Here is a 13,476-nt window from a genome sequence, read left to right as displayed (position 1 = left end):
AAGTTGAATGTACATACTGTATAAGGAACAGCTTCAGTCTTCCCTGTTCACACCAGTAGGTGTTCACATTTTGTGTTTGGCCCTGCCTTCTAATTTGTTGATTGAATTATGATGATTAAGTTGCAACTGGGCATGCACACAGATAGCACACACTGTCTTAAAAAAACAACACCCCCATCCAGGAAGCGTGCAAAAGCATACAGTAAGGCAACTGCAAATTCTCAGCACACAAGTTTTAATGTGGTTTGCTTCTGCTTTTTTGGTCTTGTGCAATCTGAGGGATCAAAAGGGAAAGAAAAACAGCTCCTTCTTCAAGAGCCCTGGAAACAGAAATGAAAAAGACTGTAAATTCTCAGCACACACATTTCAAGGATGATGGGACTTGTAGTACAGAAAATCTGGAAGGTACCATACTGGCTACCTCTAGTTTACTGCAAAGTGTGAACAGGGCCATTGCAATCAAAGCTCTTCACCATTAAGTGTGCATGGTGAAGAACTATGGTAAGTCACAGCCCTCTGACAAAACCATCCATAATAAACAGATTTACATAACCATATGTACTTATACATCACACTTTATGTATATGCATACAGCCTTTTTCAGATACCTTTTAAAAACGTGTGAGGCAGCTTAAGTCACACAAATCATATATTTCAAGCACACTTACATGCAAACAAGGCAAAAGGATACAACTTGTTAACACAGCAAACACTGTATCAAGTGTGTGTGTGTGTGTGTAGCTAGACAGACAGATAGAACGACACACAAGAAAGTGCAATATTCAGAAGCACTATATGGGAAAAAAACTAATTTAAATCAGGGAAATATCAGATGTTGGGTGACTGTACTTTCTCTGCTTACCAGCTGCTTGGAAATGAAAAAGAGACTAGCCTTTATATTCTGGCAAACATTAAACAATTAATTATATATAACATTTCAAATACAACAATGAATGCCTCCTTCTCCAGTCGTTAGATTACAGAGACAGAACTTGAGAAGAGAGTATGAATACTGTTTTCAGAACAGCAGTTGTTAAATACTTATAGGTAAGGTCAGTGCTTTTTCTCTAAAAAAAAATGTTTAGGGGTACTCTTATTTTCCTACTCATATTGAAATACTGCCCCCCAATGAGGCCAAACTTAGATTCACAAAATGTTTAGGGGTATGCGTAGCCCTGCGTCACCCCAGAAAAAAGCACTGGGTAAGGTTCAAAATTATTTAGATGCTGCAGTTATAGACAATTAAAAGAAGATGAATATTTACAACCATAAATTTTGTTTTCTTTCTCTGCACTACCTAGTCTTTCAGAGAAGATATAAAAGTGACTTTTCTGGTGACAAAATCTATTCTGACCCTATACCACCTTTCAAAGAGGAGGAAGGATATACATTTACTATTTAGGGATCTCAGAGTGGCAGGCAAGAACCAATCTTATAGAGAAAAATGCCTCGTTTTCTCATTCAGCTGTAAACTTACATTTGCCTGAAAGAAAGTGATGGAGAAAAAAATAACAACAATGGGAGTCACTTTTCTCCTCCACAAAGAAAGCTTCCAAGAGACGTACCACACCCTGCTTCCTCCAACTTGAAGGTGATGAGGAGAGGAAATGAAGAACTGGGAAATGAAAACTATTTTACTTTTGCCCTTCTTGATTAGATGTTTGTGTGGTGGTGATATGTGTTTGTTTAAATGAAGCTAATCCCAGTTAATTTAATTATCCTTGAATTAGGCTTCTATGCGCTTACTTCAAAAGAAAGCCACCTGTTTGTTTCCCCCTCAGTACAGTTGTTGCTAAGGCATCTTGTTTCACTGCCTGATGAGGAAACCTGCTCCACCTAGCAGTCTCTCTCCCAAAGAGGAAGGCAATGCTCATTTTTTTCATGTCTCTAGTTGAAGTCCTTACCTGGTTTCTTTACAGGTTCTGGCATCTTAAGGCTGGCTTACCAGGAGCTGACTGAGTGAGACTGCAAGGAGACTAAATGACTTCCAAGCCTCCCTGCTAAAGAAATACTACTGGGATGCCCCCTCCTGCTCCTCCCTCTTGTTCCCCAACTGTTGTCAGCACCACTACCTTATCAACAGCACAGAGCACTTGACAGAATTCTTCCAGCCAGGATAAATATAGCTGGGTACCATGCGTCAGGGAGTGTGAACCACTCAAGAACAGGCCCTGCTGCTCATTTGATGGAAGGCAAATCCAAGCGCACACCATGATGCTCTTTGCCTCACCCTCTCTGCCACATGCAATTTGCATATTTATATGTGACCACGCACACTGAACCTCTAAATACACTGGTTTCTTCCAGGCGACACTGCTTATTGGGCATCATCCTGATTTGTTTGCATGAAGCTTGTGAGGAGGTCAGATAACATCAGCTGTTGAGCATTCATTCTGATTTCTTTACAAGGAAGTTGTATGATGTTGCACCAAGCAATTGTTTTCCTACACTTTCCAGTACATTTCCCCATGCATTGCAAGAAGTATATAAAAAAAAATCTTTTGGAGGGGGGTACATGGGTTTTTTATGTGGAAGACGGTCAGAGGAACTTTAATTGCACAACCTGAATTTGCCGGCATGTGACTTAATCACATCCAAAAATAGTGACAGCCTGGAAGTGCCCACTATGGGCATGATCCAGCCAAAGTTAGGCATTTTCAAGTCCCCTTCATTTAAATGCGAGAGGTGATGAGTGAATGCTCAAATCTCTCCCACTGAAATCAGTGGGATAGAAACAGGCTTAACGTTGGCTGAATTGTCTCCTTTGTTTTTGGAATCACAGTGACAAATGGTAGACTTGGGTACCCAAACCTGACCATTAGCAGCATCCTGACTTTGCAGCACAGTTGCAAGAGAGGAGTATAACAGGGCTTCACTCAGGAAGAGTGTTGGGTATCTATGATCCATACATTATAACAACTTATATCAGCCTTACAGACTGCAGTCAGGCTTTTATCAAAAGTTAAGTTTACTTTTCATGCTTGCAAAAGTTTTTCTTAATTTATCTTAAAATATGAATTCCCCCTTCCTGCAATAAATGAGTCCTCTCTTTGTGCATTGGCACTTGAACACAAAGAATGACAGCGGTGTCATTTTTGCCTAGCATAAGGTTTCTTCTTTTTAAAGTGAACCTGTAAAACGTGGTTTAGGACTGAGTTAGGGGTTTTTTTCATATCTACCCTGCCAATGGAGACTCCTCTTAATAGTTTAACTCCACCTCCCTCATTTATGAAGATTGGGCTGGGAACTGGCAAGCAGCCCAATCATATTTGTGGCTCTTATATAAACTTCTCAGCTGTTCTGTTTTAAAACACATATTTATTTCTTTGGCTCAGATCTCGCCCTCATGCTCAAAGAACACATGGACAAGGAATGATTTCTGCCCCCCCTGCCCCCGCTGCTACTGTGCTGCTAGCTACCAGATGGCCACATTGTAATGATAATACATATTACCCAGTCTGCGCTGAGTTTTATGTTCCTTCACAGACATACTCCAATTTTCAGAGCTCACTCATCTCCCTTTGTAAGGAGTTTTGAAGTCATTAACTGGACACTGAACTTTATAAGGTTTGCTTCAAGCCATCAGACTCCGCCTCGGTGCAATGGATAACATTTATTTTGCCACCCAGAGATTGACCACACATAGTGGCATATTATCACAGCTAAGAGACTAAGCTATGAATCTCAAAGTTCCCCACTCAAATCTTGTTTCTGTCAGGAACTCAGTGGCTTTTTCCAAGCCACTCGTCCCCAGCCTCAACCCCACTACCTAAAAATAAAAAATGGGGGGGGGTTAATAATGCTGATTTACCTTACACTGTTGCTGTTAAGGATTATAAGTAGATAATGCATATGAGGCATTTTGAGCACTTGAAAGTGATGTAAAAATTTACGGAATTATTGCTATTAATTATTACTATTGCATCAATTGTTTTAAATTTGTTGTTAGCTGCCCTGAGCCTGGTTTTCTGAACCGGGAAGGACGGGGTATACATTTATTCAATTATTATTATTATTATTATTATTATTATTTTGATGTTTATTTATTTATTACATTTATATAGCTGCCACATAACATCTGCCGCAAAGCAAAGGAATACAACATTAAATTAAAATACAGTATAAAATAAGGGGGGGGGGAGTATAATAAATTATTTTTGAGAAGCTGAAACACGATGAAAACAGTTTAAAACTCAATTTAAAACAGAGAGGCCTAGGCCTGAGTGAATAAAGAGTGCTTCACCTGAAAAGTCAATGAAGATGGTTCCAGACAAAACTCCCAGGGATAGAGTGCTATTACCAAAAAAGTTACCCTACTTACTTGGTTTGGTTACCCTACTTACTTGGTTTGGTGGAGACCCCTGGAGTATGACTCTTTCCAGGGGACTATAGGTGAGAAAAGGCTGTCATGTAAAGAGCAAAGCTGCTTGGGAACAGCATATTAGCTAGATAAGAAAACGCTTGGAGTCGAAGAGTTGGACTACCAAGTCCAAAATGGCCAGCAACAGGAACTCAGACCAGGCAAGACGGTGACCCTAACTTCCCAGAAAATGACTCTTAAGCCACCAGAAGCAGTAGGTCTTAGGGTTGAGCCTTAATCTTCTGGGGCCTAGCTCAAATCTGTCAATTTCTTGCCACTCCCATTGCAGCAGGTGAGCTTGCAGAGCCTAGTTGATATCACCACCCCCAGGGCACAAGGGCCTCCTGCTATTATTCACAGGCCAGGTGAAACAGATGGAAAGGCCCAGTCCTGCTGCTCAGAGGTGAGAAGAGTTGGCAATCGCTTGCTGTCTGTTGGACTTGGCTAGATATCCTATACAGTATTCTTTGCATTTAAGTATGGTTCTGCAGATGCCATGGTGCTACATGGATCCTGTAAGTCCTTTCCCCCTTCCCCTAAACCAATAGCTTACCCAGGTAGTGGGGGTTACAACAATACAGGATCCCAGCAAATCATCTTTTTTTTACCAGGCACTGGGGCTAGTCTCAGAATTCCTGGCTAGAAGCTGATGCTAGCTTTTATAATTTTTGCCACAGATTCCAAGCCTTTGTAGAAATTGAGAATCTGGCAGATTCTGGCAGTGCCTGCCTCCACTGTAGTCATCTTCCCAAGGGTAAGTTTGGGGGTTTGGTAGAAGGGGGCAGCAGAGGTCAGTGCTTTGCTTCAAACCTTTTGCAAGAATTGCAGTTAAACACTTGCAAACAGGAGTGCCAACTTGAATAAAATAGGGGGGGTACCAGGTAAGCCCCACCCAACACTATCGATCACATGATGCACTGCACACACACTATTTGAATGATATTGCCCATCAACTTGGGGGGGGGCAGCCCTCTCAAATATTTTATTGTGTGGGAAGCCCCCCTTGGCCCCTAGGAGTTGGTTCCTACACTTGCAAGAGTCTGAGAACTGTTGAGGCTGCAATCCTGTACATACTTACCAGGAAGCAATCTCATGGAATTCAGTTGGGCTCACTTCATTCCATTTGTTTATGCCCATCTTAAAAGCTTGCAAATTGCATTCTGGTTACTTCTCAGCTAATGTTACCAACAGCAGGGTGAAAGGAAGTCCTTGCCTCAGGGTTAGATTTCAGCCTTTCTCTCACAGTTCCTGTATCATGCGTGTGTTACGTCTGCAACTGAACAAGGCATTTGCCTTTTTTGGAAGAAGTTTATATTGCTGACTCATACGTAACATGTAATCCATTATAACCCCAAGGTCTTCCTCAATAAGGCTGAAACATAATCATTTAATGGTTGTTTGTTCCAATGTGTGATATGGGAATTGTGAAAGTAATAGACACCAGTGCTCTAAGAACACAGGAAACACTTTGCTGGGGTGTTGCTTGTCCTTAGCATTTGTAACACAGAAGTGTAAACTTTTTGATGTGCTGTTTCTCAAACAAGCTTTGCTCCAATTGGAATCCTTAAGTGGTTCCTAATTAATCTCTAGTCAAGGTGTGGACACCTTTGCACAGGGTAAAGACAGCCCTGCCCCATCAACACTCCCTGGTTTATACACAAACTGAAATAAATTTGACACTAATGAAGCCGTGCTGATATGAATAGTTGGGAGAGAAAGATCTGTGAAACACACTGCTGGGGTGGGAGGACAACTTCCCTGTGCTCTAAAGTAGCAATGTGCACACAGAAAACAGGAATCCCTGAATATAGGAGAGTGGAATGTGTGTGTAAGGATAAAGAACTACAGTACTAGATCACAGTGACAGAGCTTTGATGGAACGGTTGCCAGTCTGGAAAAATGCAGGTGTGTAAAACAAATGTAGACTGATAAATGCAGCTGGATAGAGCATGAGGCTCCCTTCACAGCTGTGGTGGAAACTCTAACTAATCTCAAATGTAGTATTTTTAGAAAAGAGGAGGAAGAGGGGGGAAATCTTTGAAATGAAAATGAAATTATATCCACAATTATTTTTAATGTGTTCTATCATAAAATGTCTGCTTGTTCTAATCTGACATTGCGGTACCCGTCGCAGTGCCCACCCTCCCCTAATGCAATTACTTTCAGTGAAACAATATTAATGAGTGAAAACAAGGGATGGAAAGATCCTGCCAATTTTGCTTCCAGTTTCTCATTTTTCCAGTCTTCAGTTCAGTTCTCCACATTTCTGCAGCAATTTGCATGTTTTATTTGTAGAAATTACCATGACAATTATTCAGCATTTTAGTGTGAATTTCTCCCTGGTGAACACATTTTTGCATGTACTAGAGTTTTGCATGCAATTTCTCCCACATAGAATGCGTTTTCTGTATGTTATTTTTACTAATATATTGATTTTTATGCACCCCTTTACCAAAATATATCACTCAGTGGCATGAGGGAAGAGTGCAGGTGTTAACTCTCACCCTATATATGGAAAGGAAGATTGGAATGAAACAATATAGAAATCTTGATGTTTGCATGAAACAGAGACTTATAAGGTCAGGTGGGAAAGATGCTCCAGCTCTGCTATTGCTGTTGCTTCTCTGGCTTGTCATACTTACATGGTACAATGGTGAAGAGTATACAGCTTGAGGGCTGGGTCTTTAGCACATGTTCTGCACATCGGGTCCTCCCTTAAAGAGGGCATGTATTGCGGTGAGACCTGGACAACTGACTCCCTATGTTGTGGGTGGGCACGAGTGGTCAGCCACAACACCCGATTGGTAGGTCTCTTGTAGCTGGGTGCAATCTGGCCAATGGGACACAGTCAAAACAGTTTGAGTGACCTATTTATATCCATGCACATGACCCAGAGCTTCCTCTTTCGGCCCATGCATTCGGAACACCCACCCACCTCTCCCTATTTTTAGGGCTTTGCGCTTGACCTTGCTATGCTGTCATGTGTCATCTGTCGTTGGGTCAGGGGCATGGCAGGAATTTTCCCCACTTTGCTGATTGGCTGTTGCCATTTGGGTTTCGTCTACCGCGTAGCAAATCGTCACAACTTGTAAGGTTGAGAATAGGCTCTGGTTCTGGTGATAGGGATGGAAGAATGCTCTCACCATCCCTATTTGAAGAGTGTTCCGCTAAAGGAATCCAGAGACTTGATGGTTTGGTCAACCCCCGTAGAGGGGGTTGTGCCTGAGTCCAGGGGGACATTTGGGTGGCAGAGTTAGCCCATTCCCGGCTTTCCACTTATCCAGGTGTTCACCCTCAGCTGACCTATGCTGGAACCCTGGGTCACCGCTAGCTGCATGGCAGGGAGCTAGTCAAACCAGAGCCTATGCAACCAGTCACTTTCTGTAATCAATAAAGTTGTGGCCTAAATTCTGCCAAAAACCAAAAACAAAATTTGAGTCAAGTGTGAATTTATTTAGGGGGGAGGTTTCTGGGTCTGAACATTCAAAAAGAAAACCCCAGGTACAAACCTTGCTATCTCCAAGTCCAGACAGTGCAGGGAAGGAGCCTTGTCTGGAAAACCCCTTAAGAGTGTACACAATACTGCTGATATTGGACCACTGCTTTGACTTGGTATACTATAAGTCAACTCCCTGTGTTCTTAGGGATCTTTCATTGCTATGGTATCACTGGGAATCACTTTTCCTCTACAGTTTTTTTAAAGGGGGGGAGGGGAGAATATGAGAGTTAAACCAACACTTTAGCAACCTGAAGATTGCCACTGATGAATCATATATCAGGAAATTGTGAAAATAACACCTGAAATCATCATATATATCGTTCTAAGTAAATGAATAATTCCACGTTACAATTTAACCATTTTATACTTGAATGATTAATAATAAATCTGGGCTGCAGATATGCACCATTACAGATTAATAATAAGTCTGTGTTGTGGATAGATACTCAGTGATTGCAAGACTTACTCATGAGCCATTACAGATTACTACAGGAATACGCTTTTCTTAAACCTGATTTTATTAAATATTTACACGTTATTAATATTTGCACAGTAAGATATTCCCAAGATCTGCAAACTTCTCTCTAGCCATGGAGAACTATAGCAGAGCCTGTATTAATGCTAGTTTTAAGCTGTAAGCTAAGGCAGAGTCTTTGAAGGTGAAATGCGACTTGCCTGTGAAGGACAAAAAACTTCCGTCAGCTGCAAATTTTAATTACAGCACAATGAAATATTTTCTGAAAATAAGATACATTCCCTTAAAAAAAGAAAATCCCTGCGATGTCCAACCTGTTGCATTTGGGTTCTGTAGGAATTTCAAAGCTGAAGAAGGGAATTCGTACCAGAAACACTGTTGAAATTTCGCCTCAATGAGATAGAGATGAGGGCTTTGGAAGCATAGTAAAAGATGTGTTTGGCAACCTCTGCTGCTAAGTCCAACTCATGTGTCTTTATTAACTGGCTTTTCATTATTCCAGGGTCTCTCCTTCAAAGACTATAGTGCTTCCTATCCATACCACTCCTTCCCATCACCTCTCCGCTAAACTGATAGGTCAACTTCTTCTTGACCTTCTTGACCTCCCCAGTCTTGCCGTAGTTTCTCAGTGCCCGTGCCATCTTCTGGTAGGTCATTTTCTTGCGGTTGCCTTTCTGAATGCCCCAGCGGTGAGCCAGTGCTTCTTTGTGCTTGGAGGAGAACTGGAAAGTGCCCTTATCCTTATCCACCCACCAGATACTATCTTTCATATCTCCACTTCGAAGCAGGTCGAGAAGAAACTGGTACAGTCGGATTTTCTTTTTACTGCCTGTAGGAAGAAATAAAGTAAGCCGTTTTTGAAAAGGAGCCAAAACGTCACATCTTTTAAAGAAGATTCCTGGGATTTTTCTTCTTCTCATTCCCTCTTCTAGAAAAAAAGGCCACATATTTGTGGCTGCTGCTATCCCCCACCCCTAACCCAGAACAACGCTAGATTCAGAGCACTGGAAGAGGCTGCAAAATGGTGGCCAAACTGCCATCATAGTTGCTGCTGATTCCACTTGCAGCAATGCACAAACACAGAAACTTACAAAAAATGAATGGCACAATATTATTGCCACTGTTGAATGGGGAGCACCACCCTCAAGAAACAATTAGAGAAATTCTCTTCAGTGGCGTAGCGTGGGTTGTCAGCACCCGGGGCAAGGCAAGTAATTTGCACCCCCTAACCCGTGGATTTGCGCCCCCTAACCCTAACCCCCAGATGTTGTGCCCGGTGCGGCCGGGCCCCCCTGCACCCCCCACGCTACGCCACTGATTCTCTTCATGCTGAGGTAATTCAGTTAAATGATTCCCCCCAATTTTTCTCCTCACAAATGAGGTGGGGAATTTTGAGAGGCAAATTGCACACAGCTCTAGTGAGGACCTTAGAAACTGCTTTATACCAAATGAGACAATTTGTTGAAGTGTTGTCTAAAATGACTGTCTGCAGCTCTCCAGGGTTTCAGACAGGAGTCTAAGTCCTACGTAAGGATGCCAGGATTGAACCTGGAATTTTTGCATGTGCAGTGAGGGATGGCAAGGGAGTTGCTCAAGAAAACAGGAGGTTTTCAGTATAGATGAGTTGGAAGAGGGAAGTATGGCCATTGGCAGGCTAGAGAAGGAAATAAGGACAGAAAGGTAGAACGGGGCAAGGTGTTGATTAGGGATGGTAGGGAATTTTGCAGTAATCAAACAGGGACACGAGCTCTGCAGCAGTTCACTCACTTACCAGGCAAGCAGGAAGTTTTTTTTTATTGATACCACACACATACACACACACACACAATCTGATGGAATGAACAATGCTGCTTCCTTAAAACCTTGCCATATTGAACAATTATTTCTTAAACTAACGTTACTCTCTTTATTGTCATTGTTTTGGTTGTGCAATTCAGAAATGCTGAAGTTTATTTCCCATTGAACTCTATTTTATTGAGGTGACAATGGTAGCCATTAACATTCATTGTTGTATTTCTTACCCTGTCTCCCTACTTAAATAGTTCTGCATTGCATCATTGTGTGTGGGAATGTTTGGGCAGCGAGTTAAAGTAATAACATTGAATGGGAGTAGTTTTATAAACACATATGCATTCTTTTAAAAAAATAAATGATTATTCTCTGAGTTTCTCCGAGCGTCTCATACATTGCTGCACAAAAGCTATGTCAGTTTCACTATTGCAAAATGCTAAGGAAAAATCCACCCATCCAGCCTCTGCAACATTTCATTGGGCGGAGGGAGACGTTACCCCATCTGTGTACTTTGTATCCTTCCTTTCATCATCATCAATGAACATTCTGTACCAGACTCAAACGCATGCACTGGCGGAGGAAGAGGGGGGCAGGGGGAGTGCACCGCCCCTGGCAGTGCGATCCTGGTGGGGCCCCGCCCGTGCTGGGCACCACACCCCTGCAGGTGGCACACCACACCCCCGGGATGCACGCCAGCCATGCCCCAGCCTGCTCTCTGCCCCCCGGTGCCGGAGCATGAAGCTCCGCCGCTGCACACATGGCATAATCCAAAATATAGGTCAGTTTAAAATGCTGCTTTCTTTGCATTTTGCAGCAATTGCCTTGCCATCTTTTCTTCTGCGTGAGGAAGGGAAGTCAATAGAGATTTGTTACTGTGTTACAATGCCCATTCCCATCAGGGATGTCTTGCTAGTGATCTCTGTCATTTACATGCAGGCAATGTTTTTAAATCTTTAGATTTGTTTCCCACCCCAAGTAAATAAGGCTTAAAGTAAAACTGCTGGGGGGGGGCAGGGGATGGCTGCTTGATAATGGGCAATCAATAGCAGTAGCAGTATTGTAAATAGTGAAAAATATAGGAATATAATGATATCCATTATGTAAAAGGGGAACATGCTACTGTCAAGAGAATAACAAATAATATTATTTTTGCAAAACACCATGCCAGGCTGGGATACTCCAGATTTGATGAAATGTGAACCACAACAGACCAAGTTAGAGTAATGATAAAGCAACCAAAAGATGAACTGGTACACAACAGTGAGTTGCATCCCTAGCGCTGACTACCTACCTGCTTCTCCACTTATAATCCCAGGGCCAGGTTCCCTAACATCAGTCTCCCCATCTGATACTTCCAGTGGTGGACTCTGTCTGTCTGGATCTTCGTCATCAGAACTGCGGTGGTGAGAGGGATACACACACACGGTACGAGGCACAAATGTAACCTGTCAGATGCAAAAAAAAAGTATTGGGGATAAAGGAGTGTGGTGGGAATGGAAAATACTCCAATTAAAGAAGGTGGATGTCGCAGCAAGAGTGACATGGGAAATTAAAGAACTCTCAGTCAATCACATTTAAGTTATTTCTTTTCATTACCATGCTCAGGATCCATACAGACAAACACTAATTATTGTTGTTGTTGTTATTGTTATTGTTATTGTTATTATTATTATACCTCACCCATCTGGCTGGGTTTCTCCAGCAACTCTGGGCAGCTTCCAACAAAATATTATAATACTAAAAGGCTCTCGTAGCACTGTAAGCATGCTTTGAGCTCTCTTCTTAGTGTAGATGTGGCCCTTTCTTACAAACAACTCATGAGCAGTTCAGAAATATGTAATTTTGATTGGAGTGCCAACTCACAGGTGCATTTACCTGCAAAAAAGGCACAGTAGTGTTCGCTGGGAAAAACAGAGAGAGAGAGAGAGAGAGAGAGAGAGAGAGAGAGAGAGAGAGAGAGAGAGAGAGAGAGAGAACTGTTTCATTTGTCCATAAAAGCAAATGCCTGATCCTTGTCTTTGGTCATATGTACAAGAAATATGTCACAAGTGTGTTTGGAACAAAGAGGGACAGAAAGGGCACCTTGAAAGATAAGATAAGTAATGGAACTTTGCCCATGACTTCGGTTGCCCAGTAGGTCAGGCATTGGACATCTGATGTTTTTCTGTTGATGTTATTCCGAAATGCCTCAGTAAAGAATGTGCAATTATGTTGCTTCAGGGGCACAGCAACAAGCGGTTAATGACTTGGCAAATTGTCTGGAGATGAGTAAGGTTGGAAGGGCTGGAATTGGGTAACTGTGTGTGCACATTTCCTGCCAAATATTCAAGGGTAAAACTACTGACCTTATCCACTGAGTCACACTGAGCACCTTATAGTTAAACAAAACTGCAGCCTTAGAGATGGGGTGTGTGTTTGTGTAGTAGAGAGGCAAGGGAAGTTTAGAGTTTCATTCATTTGTGTAAGTTATTTTAACTAATATATGCTTCTATATGTCTGCAGATGAAGGGTGTAATAATGATTTTAATAATAATAATAATAATAATAATAATAATAATAATAATTTCTCTGCCAAGAGGGAAGACAATGTTGCCTGTGAAATTTTGCCCCGCATGCAGCCAGCCTGTCTTTTCCCCTTCTAGCATCATTTACTAAGGTGATAGCAAGTGGAATATTAATTTTCAAGAGGTTTCAATTAAAACTATTGTGGGTTTCACATCTGGGCTAAGTAGCAGCAAGATAATGTAACTGTGCCATGTGAGTAACATGTTTATTCTCCCTGATACAGAACTGCAGATCTGCTTTCCTATGAAAGCTCTTAGAGGCAATGAAAATGTATTCCTTCACCAGCAACGCTAAGTGGGAAGGAGTGCAGATAAAGTTAGTGTGATGGCCTAAGGCACAAGAGGAGCCAGTGAGTGTGGAGTTAAGAAACTCTGTTTTAATTTGTAATATTTACACACAAACACACAGCCAGTTTCTGAGGGCCTACATGCTATTTTACTATATATTTTGTAAAATTTATATGCTACTTGATTGCAAAAAAGACAACAATCCTCAAAGTAGTTGAAACCTTGAAGTGGTTACGTTACGTTACATCATGAGGGATTCTAGGTAAGTGGGTGCATGGGGGATTTCCTTCAAGATTGCATCGCGCAAGGAAAGGATGTTTAACTCTGCCCTGCCTAGCTGCTCTTCTTGTGTGCTCATATCATTCATTCATTCATTCATTCAAAAGGTTTCTGCTCCGCTTTTTTCTTTTTAAAATCCATTTCAATTTACGGTCCAAAAATATTAGTGCCTTTCCTCTTTTTGGTGAGCTGGTGTTCTCTGTCATGGAAAGGAAACTCC

General features: G+C 41.8%; 2 protein-coding genes and 1 long non-coding RNA gene across 6 annotated transcripts in view; 1 reads left to right on the top strand and 2 right to left on the bottom strand.

The window, feature by feature from the left end:
* Nucleotides 1–2,059, bottom strand: part of MYBPC3 (myosin binding protein C3) — a 65,292-nt gene extending 63,233 nt beyond the window's left edge. Inside the window, exon 1 of the mRNA XM_081170703.1 lies at nt 1,905–2,059. Coding sequence (XP_081026829.1) covers nt 1,905–1,929 — 25 coding nt within the window. The 5' untranslated portion in view covers nt 1,930–2,059. The remainder of the gene's footprint in view (nt 1–1,904) is intronic.
* A 2,288-nt stretch (nt 2,060–4,347) lies between these two features.
* LOC308571765 overlaps nt 4,348–13,476 on the top strand; it is a 28,045-nt gene continuing 18,916 nt past the window's right edge. Inside the window, exons 1-2 of the long non-coding RNA XR_014001587.1 lie at nt 4,348–4,763; nt 5,038–5,114. This is a non-coding gene — a long non-coding RNA (uncharacterized lncRNA). The remainder of the gene's footprint in view (nt 4,764–5,037; nt 5,115–13,476) is intronic.
* SPI1 (Spi-1 proto-oncogene) overlaps nt 8,360–13,476 on the bottom strand; it is a 30,306-nt gene continuing 25,189 nt past the window's right edge. For all 4 annotated transcript variants that reach the window (XM_081166410.1, XM_081166411.1, XM_081166408.1 and 1 more), the window contains 2 exons: nt 11,417–11,570; nt 8,360–9,163 (listed from right to left, as the gene is read on the bottom strand). In XM_081166410.1, the coding sequence (XP_081022536.1) occupies nt 8,847–9,163; nt 11,417–11,570 (471 nt within the window). In that variant the 3' untranslated portion in view covers nt 8,360–8,846. The remainder of the gene's footprint in view (nt 9,164–11,416; nt 11,571–13,476) is intronic.

Source organism: Podarcis bocagei (genome assembly GCF_964188305.1).
Source record: "Podarcis bocagei genome assembly, chromosome: 1".
NCBI lineage: Eukaryota > Metazoa > Chordata > Lepidosauria > Squamata > Lacertidae > Podarcis > Podarcis bocagei.
Note: the sequence above shows the minus strand (reverse complement) of the source record. Positions and strands in the feature narration are given on the sequence as shown.